This window comes from Eriocheir sinensis, chromosome 66 (genome assembly GCF_024679095.1).
Source record: "Eriocheir sinensis breed Jianghai 21 chromosome 66, ASM2467909v1, whole genome shotgun sequence".
NCBI classification, from domain to species: domain Eukaryota; kingdom Metazoa; phylum Arthropoda; class Malacostraca; order Decapoda; family Varunidae; genus Eriocheir; species Eriocheir sinensis.
The window spans coordinates 7,945,792-7,966,868 of NC_066574.1; the positions used below are offsets into that span (position 1 = coordinate 7,945,792).

The window sequence follows — 21,077 nt, forward strand, 5'->3', positions numbered from 1 at the left end:
ATTAAAGCATGCAGGGAAATATAAATACACACAATGAAACAGCATTAGACAGATAGTGTGTTACCGAACGCCAAATACGTATACCACGATAAACTTACGTATTCGATATGAATATGAATTAATCTTCATTTCCATTTATTTTGTTTTCATAGTTACTATAACAGTCTGTGAAATGTCTTAATAATGTTACCTACATACTTTTGATACTGCTACGTTGTTCAATATGTCGGTCTGTTTATCGATACATATATATATATATATATATATATATATATATATATATATATATATATATATATATATATTTTTATAGAGAGAGAGAGAGAGAGAGAGAGAGAGAGAGAGAGAGAGAGAGAGAGAGAGAGAGAGAGAGAGAGAGAGAGAGAGAGAGAGAGAGAGAGAGAGAGAGAGAGAGATTTGTCTGTTTTGATAGCATGTCTATATTTTTATCCGCCTCCCTCTGCCACGCGTGCTTCATCCCTCTCCCCTCTCCTCCCTTCCCGTTATTCACTGCACACTGCTGCCTCTCCTACCCGCCATCCCTACCCTATAGTCATGTTGTACGGTGTCACATGCACCTCACCTCGCGCATCTATCACCTCTACCCCCAACATATCCCTCTCAGACCTCAGCTGTCTTACTATACCGCTTGTCGTCTGTGAGCCATTCAGTAGTGCCCTGCAGAGCCATGGCACAGATCACCAGAAACATTTATTTCATTGATACACCTGATGATATTTTATGTAAATATGATGAAGTAAAGTAACCTTGTATTTGTATCATCACCCATACATCAAAGTTAAGAAACATCATGAATATTTTACAGGAATATGTTTTTTATACAGTAATTGCACTTCAAGAAAACAATGCATCATGGGTGACTGTTTAATGAGCATGTCATTAATTCGGCGGAAAGACCTTAAACAACATTGTCAACCTTTTGTTATAAATGTTAAAATAACTTTTCCACCTGGATAGTATTTGCATTGGGTAAAACTACATATATATGGAAGGAGACATTGTATTAATAAAAAGATAAGACTTGCTATTTCTTCAAAGTCTTGCTTCTGTCAAGTTGGGAGAGTGCAATATGCCTAACATGGCTTTACAAAATATATAATAATTTCCTCATAACTCCTCAAGACACTTATCATATCACAAGTGTGTGCTTTGAACCACCGTGGAGATTACTGAAAACTTTCCTGCCCCTCTTGGGCCCTTACAAAATTACATTACTGTTGAACCCAAAAAGTAGCACAGTTTGTATTTGTACTTTTAAGTTCACAACCAAATTTATTGCAACTAACAGTGTGCAGGCCCTTGATTCTGGCAGATTTTTGGGGGACTAGAGAGCATCATAAGTTCATGGGGGGGGGGCAGTAAAGCGAGCATGTGCAGGTGGGGGAAATGTTTTTGAAAAGTAAGCACTGTTAGGGATATTTTAAGGCCGATGTAGAAAACGTTCGGAAGGCTGTAGCTCCCTCGCCCCCCCAGAAGTTATGGCCCTGTTGTGTTTGGACACTGAGCTACCAACTTTTTTCTTTACAAATATAATCTTGGAAAGATTTTTATTAAACTTACATTTAAGATCTCTGATAATGGAAAGAAAATTATAAGAATAATGCACTACTACTACTAAAAATAATAATAATAATAATGATGATAATAATAATAATAATAATAATAATAATAATAATAATAATAATAATAATAATAATAATAATAATAATAATAATAATAATAATAATAATAATAATAATAATAATAATAATAATAATAATAATAATAATAATAATAATAATAATAATAATAATAATAATAAATTCTTCCTTAACTTAACCCAAACTAAATTTCCTTAGCAAAACTTGACAATTTGAAATGTTTTTTTCTGAACATTTTGATTTCAATGTTATGAAAGGTAAGGTGAAATAGATCATTGTTTCAGAGTCAGTGCAAAAAACTAAGGATGTTAGTAAACGCAAAACAACAAATGAACACAGCTACCTTGTACCATACCAAGATAAATGAGCAAACCTTTTACAATCTACGTACAAAACTACTGCTACTGATTACCAAAGAACAAAATCCATGCCTACCGATTATCTTAGCATATCTTGCAATGGTTGTGTTTCATGAGATCACTCAAAGAAGTAGCACTGCTGGAAGGAGGAGCTGCTGTAGAGATTGGCAGTGTAGGTGGGGGAGTAGTTGTAAATGAGGGCAGCTTCCTCCTCCTCTGTGGTTGGGAAGGTCTGGGGGTTGGCACGAGCTGGAGGGAAAAACACCGCCATATTCTTAAGGATAGTATAATTTGAAACCTATAAAAGTATTGGTGTGCATAACGGAGTCCTATGCAGGTTATGTGATTATTTTTTTGGTGACACTGTGGTTCAGCCCGTTGTCTGGACTTGCAATGATGGGATAGGCAAACACTGAATAACCTATAGTTTGTATATTCTTTTGGAAGTAAACAGAATACAAACGTGTATGTGTGGACGTGGTACAGGACAGGCGTGAACTGGCCTGAGAGGCAACGAGACGCAAACAGTGGACACTACAGAATTAGCATTGCCTAAAGCCCCAAGCCAACGTTACCCACAGATATGGACAGGCTAAGGATATTTATGCATCATGGTTGACTATAAAGATACTGAGAGTTATGTTTGCCCATTTAAGATAGACAAAACAAAACATACATACCTTGCTCAATGAAGTGATCGGCAACATACTGGGCGGCGTGGATGGCTGCGCGTGTGTGAGGAATGGAGGAAAACTTCCACTCGTATGAGTTCTTCTCGGGGTGCCATTGGGTGCCATAGAAGGGCAGAGTCTTGTGCTCCACTGTAGACACATACTCCACCCCATCGTCATCTACGGAAGTGGACAGCAGCCGGTAGTCGTTGTGGATGCCGAGGGAGTTGAAGGTCTGAAGGGGAGAGACATACATCATCATCGTCACCATCATCATGTCTTTTTGTCAAATTTCTTGTTTATATTATGAGGTTATACATTCAATGACCATGCTCCTTCTGTCTGTCGAGTGCTTCATCCTCATAACATCAAGGAGGAACAATATACATGAAGCCTCATTCATTGTACTATCATTTGTAAGTGTCCAACCTCAGCTCTCTTGAAAATATAAACTTATATACTGTGGAAGAAAGAATAAATATATAAAGTCTTAATCACAAACATACTGGCATGTGTAATCAGCCTCAGCTTTACTTTTTTGTAAACAAAAACTTACCACTGAGGAAGAAAGACAAATACCCATTCTTGATTAAACATACTAGCGTGAATCACCAACCTCAGCTTCGTATATCATGAATGCAGACTCATTAAGAGGAAGCTATGATTAAACGAGGCATCTTATTAAAACAGAGCTCTCCTCTATTAGAAACATAAATTTAACAAGCAAAGTTCTGCATCACTTTCATAAAACCGGTCAGTCAGTATTACATGTTCTTAGTTTGCATCACTTCTATACATAAAGGAAGGTTGCCTGTCTAAAGGGGCTATTACACTGGGCAAATTTTCTGTGGATCTTCAGCCAAACCACGATTTCCGCTAGCGTGGTTCTCATTAAATTTTGTTTCTTGTTATTGCTGCTGCTGCTGATGGTGAGTAATACCGTCGTCCTTCAGTGATATCTACCGTACCTTTGGAAGATCGTGGACACGTCAGAACACCACGGAAATATAAGAACCACGCCAGAGGAAATCGTGGTTTGACTGAAGATCCACGGAAAATTTGCCCAGTGTAATAGCCCCTTTATGCATGATCGGTCAGATTTCATTATAACTCGAAAGTTTACCAAAAAAGAAATCTGAAACCTCACTGTTATACAAAAAAGATTCAGCTCCTGGACGGTGACAGATGAAAGTGAGGAGAGAAAGGAAGCATGAAGGTTACCTGTGGGAGGACGCAATACTTGTGGAAGTTGCTGGTGGCGTTGGTGGAGGTGAAGGTCTCCAGCACATCAGCCGGCGCCTCTCCCAGCAGCCTCGACTCCTCCCACTCTGAAACACACCGCACACACGCTTGATGCTGACTGACACAACCTCACTGACAACTGTATATACTTGTGAGATGCGTGAATTGAAGTACGTTTATTATTCAAGAGTGGTTAAGATGATGTCTGGACTTGTTAGTGTTGCTACTGACGATAACCATACAGTTGCTTCTGCTATTTGTCTTCTTCCTCCTTTTCCCCCTGCTACTACTACTACTACTACTACTACTACTATTTTTTTTATTTTTTTACGTCTACGCCTATAGCGCCGGTAGGCTTGCTTGAGGGGCCTGACTGGTAGTCGGCCCCAGCCCGTATTGCTGCAAGCAGGTGTTTATAGTGGCGCCATCTTCTCTTATCTACTACTACTCATCTACTACCACTACTACTACTACTACCATAACAATTACAACAACGACAACAATTACTACTACTACTAGACTATTACTACTGCTACTGCTACTACTACTACTACTACTACTACTACTACAACTACTACCATAACAATTAGAACAACAACTACTACTACTACTAGACTATTACTACTACTACTACTACTACTACTACTACTACTACTACTACGTCACGCACCGGGGGTAAGGTAGAGGGGGTCGGCCCTATTGGAAGCGGCGCAGGAGGTGAGCGGGTAGGATCGGTTGCCCGCGAGGTACATCTGCATCTCGAAGCCCAGGCAGGTGGCCATCAACGGCACGGGTGGGTCTCTCTCCTGCAGAAGCTCGTACATCAGGTCCCCAGCACGCCCGTACCCGCTGCTGTTGGTGATGGATGCCGACCCCCCGGGAAACACCATGCTGAGGGGTAGAAATGGGGAAAAGGTGGTTGAATAGGGACGACAAATATCATCTACAGGGTGAATGGTGGAAATAGTTATGGGGTAAGCGGACGACTAAGGGATATGCGTGGTTGGTGAGGGGAAGAAATGGGGAGAATATACGTGGTTGCTAAACAGTGGTAGATTGATGAATGGGAATGACAAGAAACCACCGTTGTCAGATTATCGTACTCAAGAGCCGCGTATTTACCGGTTTCTGACCATAACTGTTGCCAAGAAGCACCAATAATTAACCCTTCAAACGATAACCATAAATGAATGCAGTTATTTGGGTGATGAAAGCAGTTTATTGGGTCGGAAATCGGCACTGTTTGCTGTTAAAGTGATTGGAGTTTAAGTGGCGGGTCTTTATCATCCCCTTCAAGGACTCAAGAAGAAGCAGAAGACTTACCCGTTAATGGAGGCGGCCATGCTCTGGTAGTATTCGTCATCCTGGTTAATCCTGTGAAGGGCGAGAATGAGGGTTGATGGGGCGATGATCCTGCTGCTCCTCCTCCTCCTCCTACTACTACTACTACTACTACTACTACTTTATTTTTTTATTTTTTATTTTTTACGCCAATAACGCCGGTAGGCTTTCTTGAAGGGCCTGGATGGTAGTTGGCCCCAGCCCGTCATGGCGCAGGCAAGTGTTTATAGTGGCGCCATCTTCTCTACTACTACTACTGCTGCTACTACTACTACTACTACTACTACTACTACTACTACTACTACTACTACTTCAAACGTCATTATAAATATTTCTGCTACCACTGCTGACCTAATTTCCTTTACCTGTGACCTTTTTACTTTTTTTCATGTTATTAATAGCTATGCACGTCAACATGAGGAAGGCGGAGGGTTGGGGGGTGGGTGGGGGGGGAACCAACTCGGACTCTAATTAAAAAGTGTTTGGAAATTCTGACCACGTGAGGTGAAATTGGAGACGTGACATGATGATTTTCTCTCTCTCTCTCTCTCTCTCTCTCTCTCTCTCTCTCTCTCTCTCTCTCTCTCTCTCTCTCTCTCTCTCTCTCTCTCTCTCTCTCTCTCTCTCTCTCTCTCTCTCTCTCTCTCTCTCTCTCTCTCTCTCTCTCTCTCTCCTTTCCCACCCCTACCAACTTTTCCGTTCCCTTTCCCCCTCCAATGCCTTGTCGAACCTTCACTCTCTCTCTCTCTCTCTCTCTCTCTCTCTTAATAATGTCTCCATCCATTACGTCTCCACTAATCCCACTCTCTCCGCCTCTGTCTCCTCCTCTCCTTGACCTCAATCCATCTTCGTCCATCTTCCTCCCACACCTCACCTCCCACCCAACCCCTAATTTCCTCCCCTGACCCAATCCATCTTCCTTTCCTCCCCCGCCCTCTTCACCCTCTTCTGTCCGATCCTTTTCAAGTCACACCTTTTTCATCTCTCTCCCCCTTTCTTTTTTTCACTTTTTTTTTCATTTTCTAAACTCTTCTGATGCTTAACCAGATTTTCATTCACTCCGTTTCATTTCCTTTCTTTCTATTTGTGCTGTCTTCCCTTTCTCCTTCTTCCCCTTTCCATAACTATCTTTATATTCCTTACATATCTAGTTTTATCTCTGTCCTTCTCCGTTTATTCCATTTCCTTTTCATTTCCATATTTGCGCCCTGTCTTTCCTTCATACTTCGTCTCCCCTTCCAATTTCTACCATACACGATTTTTCCTTCCTACTTTTCCTCCCTTACCTATTCCTACCCATTTTCCCCTTTCTTATACCTTTCTTGTCGAACCTCCATTCACTTCCTTCGCTTCTCCTACCTTAATTCCCTTTCTTTATCCTTTTTCCCCATTTTCATCTCCACCCACGTATGCCTTTCCTATACTCTTCCAATACCTAATCGTGCCTTCATTCCTCCCTTTCATTCCCTTTCCCATGGTCCAACCTTCCTTTCCTCAACAGACTTTCTTTCTCACCCTCCTCCTCTTCCTCCCGCCCGCCTCCCGCCCTCATCCCTTCGCCAGTGTCGCCAACACAAACACACACGTACAGGATCGGCACCACCCTCGCTCCGGCGCTCTCGTAGAACTTGACGTAGGAGGCCGCGATGTAGGACGTGTAGTTGTGTGGGTCCAGAGCGTTGTCCATGCTTCTACTGAGCTCCTGCGACAAGATTCCTGCGGGAGAAAAGAGGAAGACACACGTTGACTAAAAAGAGAAAACAAAATGTGCATAGGGGTTACGCAGACAGCTTTTAAAATATGCTGAGATAAGGTTACGAAATAGTAGAAAGAAGAAATATTTAATAGTTTAGAAATGAGGTTACGAAACAAAATGATAAAAAGAAGAAAGATTTAATAGTTGAGAAATAAAGTTACGAAAAATATATAGAAAGATTAGATAGTTTAGAAATGAGGTTACGAAACAAAATGATAGAAAGAAGAAAGATTTTAATAGTTGAGAAATAAAGTTACGAAAAAATAGAGAATGATTTGATAGTTTAGAAATGAGGTTATGAAACAAAATGACAAAAAGAAGAAAGATTTTAATAGTTGAGAAATAAAGTTACGAAAAATATATAGAAATATTTAATAGTTTAGAAATGAGGTTATGAAACAAAATGATAGAAAGAAGAAAGATTTTAATAGTTGAGAAATAAAGTTACGAAAAAATAGAGAATGATTTGATAGTTTAGAAATGAGGTTATGAAACAAAATGATAGAAAGAAGAAAGATTTTAATAGTTGAGAAATAAAGTTACGAAAAAATAGAGAATGATTTGATAGTTTAGAAATGAGGTTATGAAACAAAATGATAGAAAGAAGAAAGATTTTAATAGTTGAGAAATAAAGTTACGAAAAAAATATAGAATAATTTGATAGTTTAGAAATGAGGTTACGAAACAAAATGATAGAAAAAGATTTTAATAGTTGAGAAATAAAGTTACGAAAAAAATAGAGAGAGATTTGAAAGTTTAGAAATGAGGTTACGAAAAATATGAGAGGATGAAGAAAGATTTAATAATTAGAAATGAAGTTACGAAAACAACTGATAAAGAAAAAAGAAACGTGTAACAGTTTAAAAAATAAGTTCATACGAAAATAATTAAGTTACGGTGGAATTTTAGCGTCGGAAAAAAAAAAACTTGCTGGAGACTAATCATTTGTTTCAACCGACACACCCGCTGAAAAATATACTTATTAAACTCCATAATTATATGTTTTTATACAGCATGAGCCAATGAGTGTGTGTGTGTGTGTGTGTGTGTGTGTGTGTGTGTGTGTGTGTGTGTGTGTGTGTGTGTGTGTGTGTGTGTGTGTGTGTGTGTTCTATTTAAGCATTCATAATCTCCATCTATATCATCATACATTTATCTACTTTCCTATCTATCTATCTTTATCTCCACATTTATCTATCTATTTCCTTACCTGAATGCCAATGTATCTATCTCTATCTATCTATCCCTCTATATATCTATCTATCTACTTATCTATCTATCTATCTGTCTATCTATTTTTCATCTACTTGTCGTCCGCCTCTGCTTCATACGAAAACTAATAACGTTCTGTCAATCAATATTATTTGCATCAGCTGTTTTGCTCTCTCTCTCTCTCTCTCTCTCTCTCTCTCTCTCTCTCTCTCTCTCTCTCTCTCTCTCTCTCTCTCTCTCTCTCTCTCTCTCTCTCTCTCTCTCTCTCTCTCTCTCTCTCTCTCTCTCTCAAACCTGCTTAGTCTTCCTCCATCCCTTTCCTCCTCCCTCTCTTCCTCTTCCTCTTCGCAGTCCGTTTCTCTTCCCTCCTTTACTCCCTCCTCTCTCTCCCTTCCTTTCCGGTTGAGTCCTTCTTACCTCCTTCCTCCGTCAGATCTCTCTCCCTTCTCCTATTCCTTGCAATCCAATATTCCTCCACCCTCTCTTCCTCTTTCTCCTTCCGTTTTTTTTCCTCTCCGTCCTACCTGGCGTACCTAACTTCCTCCTCCTCCTTCTTCTTCTTCTTCTTCTCCTCCTCCTCCTCCTCTCCCACGACACGGAGGGGAGGCAAGTATCCAATAAAGTGTTTCTCTCCAACGGGATCAAATCAATCAAATCCTTCCTCCATATCCTTCCCGCCTTTCCTCCCTTCCTTTTTTCCTTCCCTGATTTTCCTTTTATCTGTTTCTACTCATTCCTTTCCTCCCATTTATCTCTTCTTTCCCTCCCGCCTTTCCTTCTTTCCCTCTCTTCCTTCTCTAATCTCCTTGAACCTTTTCCTTCTCTTTCCCTTCCTCTCTTCTTTTCTTTCTTGCATTTCTACCACACTTCCTTCTTTCCTCCCTTTCTCCTTCATTCTTTATTCTATCTTATTCTTTCTTCCTTCCTACTCCATAGCTTTCCCTTCCTTCCTTCCTTCTTTGTCTCTTGTCCTCTCTCTACTTTCATCTCAGTCTTCCTTTCCACAGTTCTTCTACCTCCTCTTCCCTTCTCTCATAACCTTTCTTTATTTTTCCACATCTCTCGTGCATACAGTCCTCTTCCTCTCTTCCTCTTCTCTCCTCTTACATCACTTCCACGTACTCTTTCTCTATCCTCTTCCAACCTCTTCCAACTCCCCATTACTCACCTCTCCATGCATCCTCCCCTTTCTCCCCTACCACGTCTGTACCCAGCTCTTCCCTTCCCTCTCTCTTCCCCTTCTCTCCCCTCTTCATTACAACCACACACCACTTCGCTATACTCTTTAAAGTCTCTTCTCTGAGTCAGTTTGAACCTTACCTGTGTCCCTCAAAAAGTTCTCTGAGTCAGTTTGAACCTAACCTGTGTACCTTTTCAATTAGGTTTCTTTAAAAGTTCTTTCTAACAGTTTGAACTTGACCATTGCACGCCTCTTCAATAATGTTCCTTTAAAAAGTTATCTTGGGAAGTCTGAACCTTACTTGCACTTCTTTAATAGTTCCTTAATTTAAAAAAAGTTATCTCTCAATTTGATCCTTACTAAGCAGGTACCGTGCCGTTTTAATTAGACCCGTCATCCCCCCTCCCCCCCCCCCAAAAAAAAAAAAAAAAAACTAAATCCTCAAGCCTGGCACTTCTCAACCCGTAATAGTCATCTTGCTTAATCTTCAGAGTTCTCTTTCTCTACTTAATTAACAAAGTCCCGGGTACATCAGATTTATCCCTTCACGTTTCAAAAATAAATTAAACTAAAGTGAAATAAATATGACAAATAAATGAATACATAAATAAATAAATAAATTGTTTCTGAAATCAGCAAATTCCTTCTTATCTCCATTACCTTTGTGTTTCTGATTAGTCTCCAGTCACCTCTCCCCCTCTTTATCAATTCAGTCTCGGGGGGATGTTAGTTAGTTTTCCCTTCCATTTCAAAACACAGTGCCTTAGTTATCATCTCATTCTTCAATCTCTCCATTACCTTTGTGTTTCTGATTAGTCTCCAGTCACCTCTCCCCCTCTTTATCAGTTCAGTCTCGGGGGGATTTTAGTTAGTTTTCCCTTCCATTTCACAACACAGTGCCTTAGTTATCATCTCATTCTTCCACATCTACATTAAATTTGTATTCTTGATTAATTTCCAGTCAGTTCTTTCTCCTCTTTATCAATTCAGTCTCGGGGGTATCTTACTTAGTTTTCCCTTCCATTTCACAACACAGTGCCTTAGTTATCATCTCATTCCTCCATATCTACATTAAATTTGTATTCTTGATTAATTTCCAGTCAGTTCTTTCTCCTCTTTATCAATTCCGTCTCGGGGGGATCTTAGTTTTTTTACCTTCATTTCAAAACACAGTGCCTTAGTTATCATCTCATTCTTCCATATCTACATTAAATTTGTATTCTTGATTAATATCCAGTCAGTTCTTTCTCCTCTTTATCAATTCAGTTTCGGGGGAGTTTTTTTTACCTTCATTTCACAACACAGTGCCTTAGTTATCATCTCATTCTTCCATATCTACATTAAATTTGTATTCTTGATTAATTTCCAGTCAGTTCTTTCTCCTCTTTATCAATTCAGTCTCGGGGGATCTTAGTTTTTTTACCTTCATTTCAAAACACAGTGCCTTAGTTATCATCTCATTCTTCCATATCTACATTAAATTTGTGTTTCTGATTTATTTCCAGTCAGTTCTTTCTCCTCTTTATCAATTCAGTCTCGGGGGGATGTTAGTTTTCCCTTCCATTTCACAACACAGTGCCTTAGTTATCATCTCATTCTTCCATATCTACATTAAATTTGTATTCTTGATTAATATCCAGTCAGTTCTTTCTCCTCTTTATCAATTCAGTCTCGGGGGATCTTAGTTTTTTGACCTTCATTTCAAAACACAGTGCCTTAGTTATCATCTCATTCTTCCACATCTACATTAAATTTGTATTCTGATTGGTTTTGAGTTAGCTTCACCTCTTCCTCCTAATTAAATTTCGTACCTGATGCGCCATAATATAATTTTCACCTTCCCATTTCATTACATGTCTGGCATCACCACTCCCCTTCACATGTCCATTCCATTTCTGTTTTTAATTAATATATAGTCATCACCACCACCACCACCACCACCACCTCCTCTAATAAACTTTCGAACTTGAAGCAACCATATATGTTTTGTTTTTTTAATCCACGTTTTCTCGCACAGTATATATAATCATCAGTACATTTCTTTATATCTACATCGTCTTTGTTTTTCGCTATTTTCCAGTCACCACCTCCTCCTCCTCCTCCTCTTAATAAACGTTCGAACTTGAAGCTACCATATGTTTTTTTTAATCCACGTTTTCTCACACAATATATCATCTGTACATTTCTTTATATCTACATCGTCTTTGTTTTTTGCTATTTTCCAGTCACCAGCTATTTTCCAGTCACCACCTCCTCCTCCTTCTAGTCAACTTTTGTACCTGAATCACCATATATATATTTTTCCACCTCCACGTTTCTTCATCATATAATAAATCTGTCCTCACTTCTGCCATTCACATAACCTTCCCCTTTCTACTTCTGATTAATTTCGTCACCAACTCATCCATTTTCTCTTCCTTCACCTTTACTCTCATATCTGATTCACCATAAAATTTCTTTAATCCACGTTTTATCACACAATATATGTCATCAGTACGTTCTTTTATATTTTCATCATATTTCTTTTTTCATTATTTTCAGTCACTACCTCACCCTCCTAACGGCCTTTCCAATCTGAAGTTACCATGTATATTTTTTAATCATCCACGTTTTGCTATACCATCTGCCATCAATACATTCTTTCATATCTTCATTCTCTTTATGCTCCTCATTCATTTCCAGCAACTACATCATATTCCTAATTAACTTTCGTACCTGAAGCCACCGTATATCTCTTTTAATCCACTTTTCATCACGTAATAGCTTTGAAATCAACATACTCGTACTTCTCCATAGCTCAGTTTTCTTTTCTGCCTTTCTCTGTCGTCTCCAGCACATTTTTATCCATTTAATCAGCTCTGGGGCGGGTGAGTCTAATTTCCCTACCCCTCCCTCACACCCCTCACCCCGCCCCGCCCCGCCACCTGAAACACATCACCACCTGCTACCCCATCTGTCACCTGTGTCCCTTTTGATTAGTCTCCTACATCTCTCCCCCTTTTTAATTCGCTTTCGTACTAATGCATCACAGCTCTTCTCCCTCCGCTTTCAACACCTTACCTGTTATTACACCTACCGCATATCTACACCTGGATGTACTGTAGTTTTCCTCCCACGTTTCAATGTTTCATCTGTAATTACACCTGGATGCCTGAACTTAACATTTACGCTTCAACATTACACCTGAAATTCCACCTGACCGCGTACCTACACCTGAATGCACTGTAGCTTCACCTTTACGTTTCAACACTACACCTGAAACATCACCTGCCCGCTTTCGTACACCTGGATGGATTGTAGCTTCGCCTTTAGTCTCAACACCCTCTGAAATCCCATCTATCGCCTGTCTATTTTCGTTTAGTTTACAAAAATCTCCTTCGCTTGTAAATTAGTCCTGTGTCGGATGCATCACAGTCCTTGCCTTTACGTTATTACACACGGCCTATAATTTTCATCTACACCTGAAATGCTACCTATCACCTCTATATCTTCGTTTAGTTTCCATATATCACCTTCGCCTCTAAATCAGTCGAACAAAACGCAGCCTTTACCTTTGGCCTGTAATTCTCACCTCTACCTGACATCCACTTACCATCTGTCTACGTTTTATTTCCTGATATCTTCTTCGTCTCCAAATTAGAGCAGAGTCGGATTTTATTTTTTAGAGCTAAGGAGACAGTTCTAGGGCGTAAAGAAAAATATTAAAAAAAGCCCGCTACTTACCGCTCCTGAATAGAGGTCAAAGGAGTGGCCAAAAAGAGAGGTTAGTTTCGGGAGGAGAGGTGTCCGATGCCCCAGAGCCTTTGCCTCCACGTTTCAGAACACGACTTTCAATTCCCTCTAACTTCCACCAACATCAAGACGCGTTATGCTTTCCTTTCACACTTTAACACATCTGCCATCCTGTCCGCCACCTACCTTCATCTGATCCCTTCACAAGCCTCTAGCACATGATCGGATTACAACCTTCTCTTTTTGTTTCAACTTGTATGTTAACGACCTTGAGGCAATCGTTTTTATTTTTCCTCACTCCATCCAGCTTCCTCGCTACAACAACATTCATTTACCTGATATTTCAACTCACACTCCCCTCCACTTCCTCTTTAATATCAAGTGCCAATCCCCCTCCTCTTCTCACCCCTTCCCTCTTCCCATTTCTTCTTTTTCCCCTTTCCCAGTCAATAGTCTCCTGTTTTTCTTTTCCTTCTGTTCTGTCCTCTATTTTTCCTTCCTTTATTAACCGAGGATATTCTACTGTTTGCTTTCCAACCTCCTACTTTTTCCCATTATGTCCTCTCTCTCTGCTTTTTCCCTTTCCTTCTCAATCCCTTCTCCTTTCAGCATTCTTCATCCCTTACCTTTCCTTTCCCTTTCGTCCGTCCTCCCTCTCTCCTTCCCTTACCAAGACAATATTCCCTATCTCTCCCCTTTCCAACTCCCTTCTCTTTTAGCTTTTTCCCTTTCCTTCTCAACCCCTTCTCCTTTCAGCATTCTCCATCCTTCACCTTTCCTTTCCCTTTCGTCCGTCCCTTTCTCCTTCCCTTACCAAGACTATTCTCTATCTCTTCCCTTTCCAACTCCCTTCTCTTTTAGCTTTTTCCCTTTCCTTCTCAACCCCTTCTCATTTCAGCATTCTCCATCCCTTGCCTTTCCTTTCCCTTTCGTCCGTTCTACCTCTCTTCTTCCCTTACCAAGACTATTCTCTATCTCTGCCCTTTCCAACTCCATTTTCTTTTAGCTTTTTCTTCCCCCATCCACCACCCGTTGTCCCTTCACCCACCTATCACCTGTCATCACTTCACCCACTTATCACCTGTCATCCCCTCACCCATCTACCTGTCACCTGCAACTCCTTCACCCACTTACTACTTTCACTACCTTTGCTATGTTCCAGTCACCACATCACTCTGCTTCTCCTCCCACTAATATACTTCTGTGCCCGATTCACCATATATTTTTAATCCACGTTTTCTCCCATTCTTTTAAATCTACATCATCTTACTGTTTTTCATTATCTTACAGTCACTACTTCATCCTCCTCATGGCCCTCCGTATCTGAAGCAACCATATATATTTTTTAATCCACGTTTTATCATACCATATATCTGCTATCACCACATTCTTTCATATCTTCATCATCATTTTTTTTTTTGCTCCTCATTCATATCCAGCAACTACCTCATCATCCTGAACCTGACCCACCCGCCACGTACCTATGATGGGGTAAAGGTTGAGGTCTTCGGGGTTCAGCGTCGCGTCCTCCGTCACGCCCAAGGAATCCGTCGCCGCGCCGCGCAGGTCCCCAAGACAGACGCCGAGGAGGAACAGGCCGCCCACCATCACCACGGCCGGGAGTGCTCGTGTCGCCATCTTCGCAACGGCTGCAGAGTTATGGGGGGAGAAGAGGGGAAAAGAGAAGCGTTATGGCAAATTCTATGATTCGTGGTGTGTTTGACTGGGTGTGAGGAGGTGATGGGGGAGCACAGTATGGAGTGGAGGGTGAGGGAGGGAGAGGGGGAGCATTTTAAACGAGGTGGGGGATGAGGATGTGTGAAATGATAAGGTGGGTGTAGTAACGTGAGAAAAAAAAGAGGAAGGTGGAGGGTGGAGGATGTGGATGAGTGAGCGACTGTCGGGAAAGGTATGAAAGAAGTGGTGGAGGGAGTGTGGATGGGGAGGTGTGGAAGATAATAGAGGGGTGGAGAGAATGAGAGGAAGTGTGGATGGGTGCGTAGGGGACAAACAGGAAAGGGAGGAGAGGAAAACTATATAGGTAGGGACAAAGCTGGGAAAGGAAGGACTAGTGGGAGAGGGAGAAGGGAGGGAATGAGAAATATATCGAAGTATGGAACAGTATTAGAGGAACAGGGAGTTGGGTTTTCAATGACATTATAAAACATTGCATTGTGGATGGATACGGAGAGGACAAACAGGAAAGGGGGGAGACGAAAACTATGTAGGTAGGGACAAAGATGGGAAAGGAAGGACTAGTGGGAGAGGGAGAAGGGAGGGAATGAGAAATATATCGAAGTATGGAACAGTATTAGAGTTGGGTTTTCACTGACGTTATAAAACACTGCATGGATAAGAGGCTCCCGAAATTGACCTCTCTTTTTGGCCACTCATTTGACCTCTATTCAGGAGCAGTAAGTAGCGGGCTTTTTTTTAATATTTTTTCTTACGCTCTTGAACTGTCTCCTTTGCTGTAAAAAAAAGAAGAAGCTATACACACCCTCTAGTATACCACAGCGTCAAGAGTTAAAATGCGAACCTCAGACCTCTGTTGCCGCTACTCTCAGACCGCAAACATGACATAACACGACTGATTCTGAACCTATGAAAAATAAATGATGGGGAGAGGATGTTTGAATGAATGAAAGGAAGGAACGAAGGAAGGAAAAGATGCAAGAAGGAACAGAAGGAAAGAAATAAGGAAGGAAGAAGGGAAAGGGTAAAGGCAAGAGAGAGAGAGAGAGAGAGAGAGAGAGAGAGAGAGAGAGAGAGAGAGAGAGAGAGAGAGAGAGAGAGAGAGAGAGAGAGAGAGAGAGAGACTCGCTGGAGGAGTGAGGTAATTTTGGATGAGTCCAGATGCAGCAAAGCCATAAAAAAATAATGATTATGAGTAAAATTATAAATGGTCTCTCTCTCTCTCTCTCTCTCTCTCTCTCTCTCTCTCTCTCTCTCTCTCCCACACACACACACGTAAGTAGAGAGACAGACAGACATAAGGAGGTAGGATGAGAGGGGGGGGGGGGTAACACGGAAAACCCATCACCAAGGTCACCCACTCGGTCATCCTCCGTTGTTGGGAAAGAGACAACACCTGGCGAACTGCAGGAGGTTCACACACACACACACACACACACACACACACACACACACACACACACACACACACACACACAGACACACAGAGTGGGCGATGAGAGTGAGTCGTGACCTCCCTACTTCTTCTTCTTCTTCTTTACCTTTTCTTTCTTCTTTTTCTTTTTTTACTCTTTTTCTCCCTCTTCTTCTTTTTCGTGTTCTTTTCATTCTTCAACTTATTCTTCTTTCTTCCTCTCCTTCACTTTTTCACGAGCGTACCCTCAAGGTCACGAACCCAAGATACCCCATGCCTCCATTGCCCAAGCGGAGGGGGAGGAGTTCCACGGGGCACCATCACCAGCTCAGCGGATGCCGTCACACCGTCACCCTGCCTGGATACTGAGGGACGCGGCGGCAGGTACACTTTCCCACGGGGCGAACATTGCAGAGTCAGTGATGGTGATTTGATGTTTCATGCCTCTCTGTTCCATTATTCCCTTCCCTTCCCCTTCCCAATCTCTATCCGCCCGCGGTCCTGAATGACAACGAAAAGTGCATCCAGCTATATCATTATGACCGCATCACTTGTGTTGAATACGAGTCTGTCTGGGACTCTGTATGTTTGTCTGTGTGTTTCTTTGTCTCTCTCTCTCTCTCTCTCTCTCTCTCTCTCTCTCTCTCTCTCTCTCTCTCTCTCTCTCTCTCTCTCTCTCTCTCTCTCTCTCTCTCTCTCTCTCTCCCCCCCAGCTTGGTAATAAAAGCCTTCTGATCCCTTCACAAACAGTGTATTCTGATGCTTGTTTACCGTGACTCACTCTCATCGCCCCCTCTGTGTGTGTGTGTGTGTGTGTGTGTGTGTGTGTGTTAACTGAAAAGGACAGAAAACAACATTGAAGAAGGTATAAAAAATGTTGACAGACAGAGAGAAACTTACATGTGAATTGTGATCAGTCAACACGATGAGAAAACCGCCGGAAACAAAACAGCCGTGGCAACAAGAATCAAAACAATAACATGAACCAAAACAAAACAACAACAACAACAAGAAACAACAACTCGGAAGCAATAGAGACATGGGAAGAAAAGAAAAGAAAAAAAATATCAGTATTCCCGCCGGGCCAACGGTATAACGGAATCAACCCTGAAATGGAGTCGTGAGGGCGTCAACAGAATATATGAATTTCAAGACGGGGGCGAAAAAATTGGTTTGAAGAGACTGGACACTTCGACCTTGACGCAGCCCTTTTGAAAATAGAATCCGTCTAACACACACACACACACACACACACACACACACACACACACACACACACACACACACACACACACACACACACATGGTCACCTCTTCGTCAATACTGGGTCCACATATTGATTTGCAGTCGTCGCGAATTTGAAAAGTGAAAAGCAATGTGGAGGATGTGAATTGGTGGATGGAGGGAGAAGGAAAAAAAAGTGAGATGTAAAAAAGGAAGGGTTGATAGATGGAAGTAATAGGCATGGAGGATCGTAGAATGGAAGGAAGGGAGAATAGAAAAGAAAAGGAAGAAAATAAAAGAATTGGTGGATGGAGGGAGAGGGAAAAAAGAGTGAAGTAAAAGAGGAAGGATTGATAGATGGAAATAATAGGCATGGAGGATCGTAGAATGGAAGAAAGGGAGAATAGACTGACCGAAGAGAGGAAGGATGGGAGGAAAGGTGAACAGAAGAGAAGAAAAAACGGAGTGATAATAAAGAGGGAGAGATAGGATGATGAAGAGGCAGACAACGAATGACGAAGAAAAGTGGAGATAAAATAAAAAGAACAGTGAACCAAATATCGAAATAAAAAGTATAGAAGGAAAAAAAAGGAGGGAAGAAAAAACGAGAGGAAGAGAGGAAAGAAGACGGGGAAAGGATGAAAAAAAAGGACAGAAAAAGAACGAATGACGAAGAAAAGCGAACAGCGAACCAAATATCGAAATGAAGTATGGAAGGAAAAAAAGGGAGGGAAAGGAAACACCGGAAGGAGGAAAGAAAAAGAGACGGACGAATGGGATGAAGGAAGAGACTAAACAAATGACGAAAAAGAAAAGTGGAGATAAAATTAATGAAAGAATGACATAGAAAAGGCATGAAAACGTGTAACAGAAGGATAGCAAGAAAATAACGAAAGGAAGTAGGGACAGAATGAGTAAAGGAGAAAAGAAAGAAAAAAACGGTAGGAAGAAAGAAAAAGTGAACGAATGACGAAAAAGAAAAGCGGAGATAAAATTAATGAAAGAATGACATAGAGAAGGCATGAAAACGTGTAACAGAAGGATAGCAAGAAAATAACGAAAGGAAGTATGGACAAAATGAATAAAGGAGAGAAGAAAAGAAAAAAAAAACAATATTCAAATACCTGATGCAAGTACACGCTAAGATACACAGCAGCAGAGTGACCAAGAACAAGACACAAAAACACGCGCATTGACCGAGGGTGACCTTCAGCCTTCCCTCTATCACACACCCGATAACCAGATGCCCGATACCCAATACCCCCTACGCCACTTAGGGAACACCGATAAGGCAAAACTCAACAGCTGCCTCCTTATCATTTGAAAACAGGAGGCGTAGAAAAAGAGGAGAGAACGGTCGATGCTTTCTCTGTCCCACTCTGTTCCTTTACTAAGCTACACTGATCTACTAAATACCTCTAAGAATACAGTGTTATCGATAAGGGAGAACTCAATAGCTGCCTCCTTATCATTTGAAAACAGGAGGCGTAGAAAAAGAGGAGAGAACGGTCGATGCTTTCTCTGTCCCATTGTCCCTTTACTAAATTACATCTACTAAATACCTCTAAAAATACAGTGTTGTCGATAAGAAAGCACACAACAGGTGGTTCCTTATCACTTGGTAAAAGCACAGAGAATCGGGAAAGAATGGATGATGGCTTTCTCTATTCTACTCTGTCTCTTTACTAAACTACACTGAGCTACTAAATACTTCTAAGAATACAGTGTTATCGATAATGAAGAAAACAACAGCTTCACCATCTCCTACTATACAAAGTGAGACGTGAAGGAAACAGGAAAGAATGGATGCTTTTTTTTCTGTTCCACGCTGTTCTTTTACCTTCTATATTTCTTAATTAGTGAACACCTGCGAGAACACACTGATTGGGGAGACAAAAATAACTGTTTCCCTATCACCTATACTTGACAAAGAGAGGCATAAGGAAAAACAAAAGAACGGATGCTGTTTTCTCTGTCTCACGCTGTCCATTAACTCTCTAAACTAATGGATATCTCTAAAAAAAAACACAGGTAAGACAGACAACAACAGAGACAGAGAAATGAAAGAACGGATGCTGTTTTCTCTGTCTCACGCTGTCCATTAACTCTCTAAACTAATGAATACCTCGACAGAAACACAGGCAAAACAGACAACCGACACCTTCCCTCACGATCACCTAAACAACACTAAATGAACACGCAGGTAAGACGGACAGCACCTTCCCTCACGATCACCTAGTAAGCAAAGTGAGACAGAGACAGCAAAGGTAAAGAATGGATGCTGTTTTCTCTGTTCCACGATGTCCCTCTACTCTCTATACTGGACTAATCAACACACTAATGAACACACAGGTAAGACAGACAACAACACATTCCCTCACAATCACCTAGTAAGCAAAGTGAGACAGAGACAGCAAAGGCAAAGAATGGATGCTGTTTTCTCTGTTCCACGATGTCCCTCTACTCTCGATACTGGACTAATCAACACACTAATGAACACACAGGTAAGACAACAACACCTTTCCTCACGATCACCTATTAAGCAAAGTGAGACAGAGACAGCAAAGGTAAAGAATGGATGCTGTTTTCTCTGTTCCACGATGTCCCTTCACTCTCGATACTGGACTAATCAACACACTAATGAACACACAGGTAAGACAGACAACACCTTCCCTTACGATCACCTAGTAACCAAAGTGAGACAGAGACAGCAAAGGTTTTTCTCTGTTCCACGATGTCCCTCTACTCTCTATACTGGACTAATCAACACACCAATGAACACACAGGTAAGACAGACAACACCTGCCTCACTAATCACCTATAAACGAAGCAACGTGCGCAGAGGAAGGGACTGGGGGAACAGGTGGCTCTTCGGTGTGTCCTCTGTGGTGGACTCACTTCGACTGACTGACTGACTATTGCTACTGCCGCTCATCCGCGTGTACCCCGTAGTTAGGTAACGAGCCTCTCCCTCCACGTGCAGGGCCGCCGCCACCGCCGCCGCCTCGTTCGTGCAGGCTAGTGGTTCCGGTGATTGTCGTGTCGCTTAGGACAATCAGACACGCGCACAGTCGGTTTGTCCTTCACCTGTTCATTGTATTTCTCTCTCTCTCTCTCTCTCTCTCTCTCTCTCTCTCTCTCTCTCTCTCTCTCTCTCTCTCTCTCTCTCTCTCTCTCTCTCTCTCTCTCTCTCGTTGTGTTTGTTTGAGGCTTAGGTAGAGGCAAGCCCTGGGAGGAGAGAGTGTAACACAGCGACATAAGACTGAGAGAAAGGGGAACTCAAGGAAGGTGAAATACATAGGTAGGACTGTAAAAGAGGATGGGAAGATAATAGACAGTAACGTAACGTGGTATATAGAGGCAATTCATGGGAGGAAAGCGGATTATAGAGCGACACAAGACTGAGAAAGAAAGGAAGGGGAGGAAAATAGGTAGGACTGTAAAAGAGTTTGGGAAGAGAAGAGAAAATGTATATAGTATGGGAAGATGAAGAAAAAAATAACTAATTCGAGGCCAGAAAAAAATAATGAAAAGATGAAGAAAAATAAATGGGAAAATAGAGGAAAAGAAAATGGCTCCGCAGCGTCGA

The 21,077-nt window shown here is 41.3% G+C and overlaps 1 protein-coding gene across 1 annotated transcript in view; it reads right to left on the reverse strand.

Moving 5' to 3' along the window:
• Positions 1-871: 871 nt before the first annotated feature.
• Positions 872-21,077, reverse strand: part of LOC126987834 (gamma-glutamyl hydrolase-like) — a 149,545-nt gene continuing 129,339 nt past the window's right edge. Inside the window, exons 5-11 of the mRNA XM_050845230.1 lie at positions 14,636-14,803; positions 6,864-6,990; positions 5,257-5,307; positions 4,604-4,824; positions 3,913-4,019; positions 2,701-2,926; positions 872-2,269 (exon numbers count right to left, since the gene is read on the reverse strand). Coding sequence (XP_050701187.1) covers positions 2,139-2,269; positions 2,701-2,926; positions 3,913-4,019; positions 4,604-4,824; positions 5,257-5,307; positions 6,864-6,990; positions 14,636-14,803 — 1,031 coding nt within the window. The 3' untranslated portion in view covers positions 872-2,138. The remainder of the gene's footprint in view (positions 2,270-2,700; positions 2,927-3,912; positions 4,020-4,603; positions 4,825-5,256; positions 5,308-6,863; positions 6,991-14,635; positions 14,804-21,077) is intronic.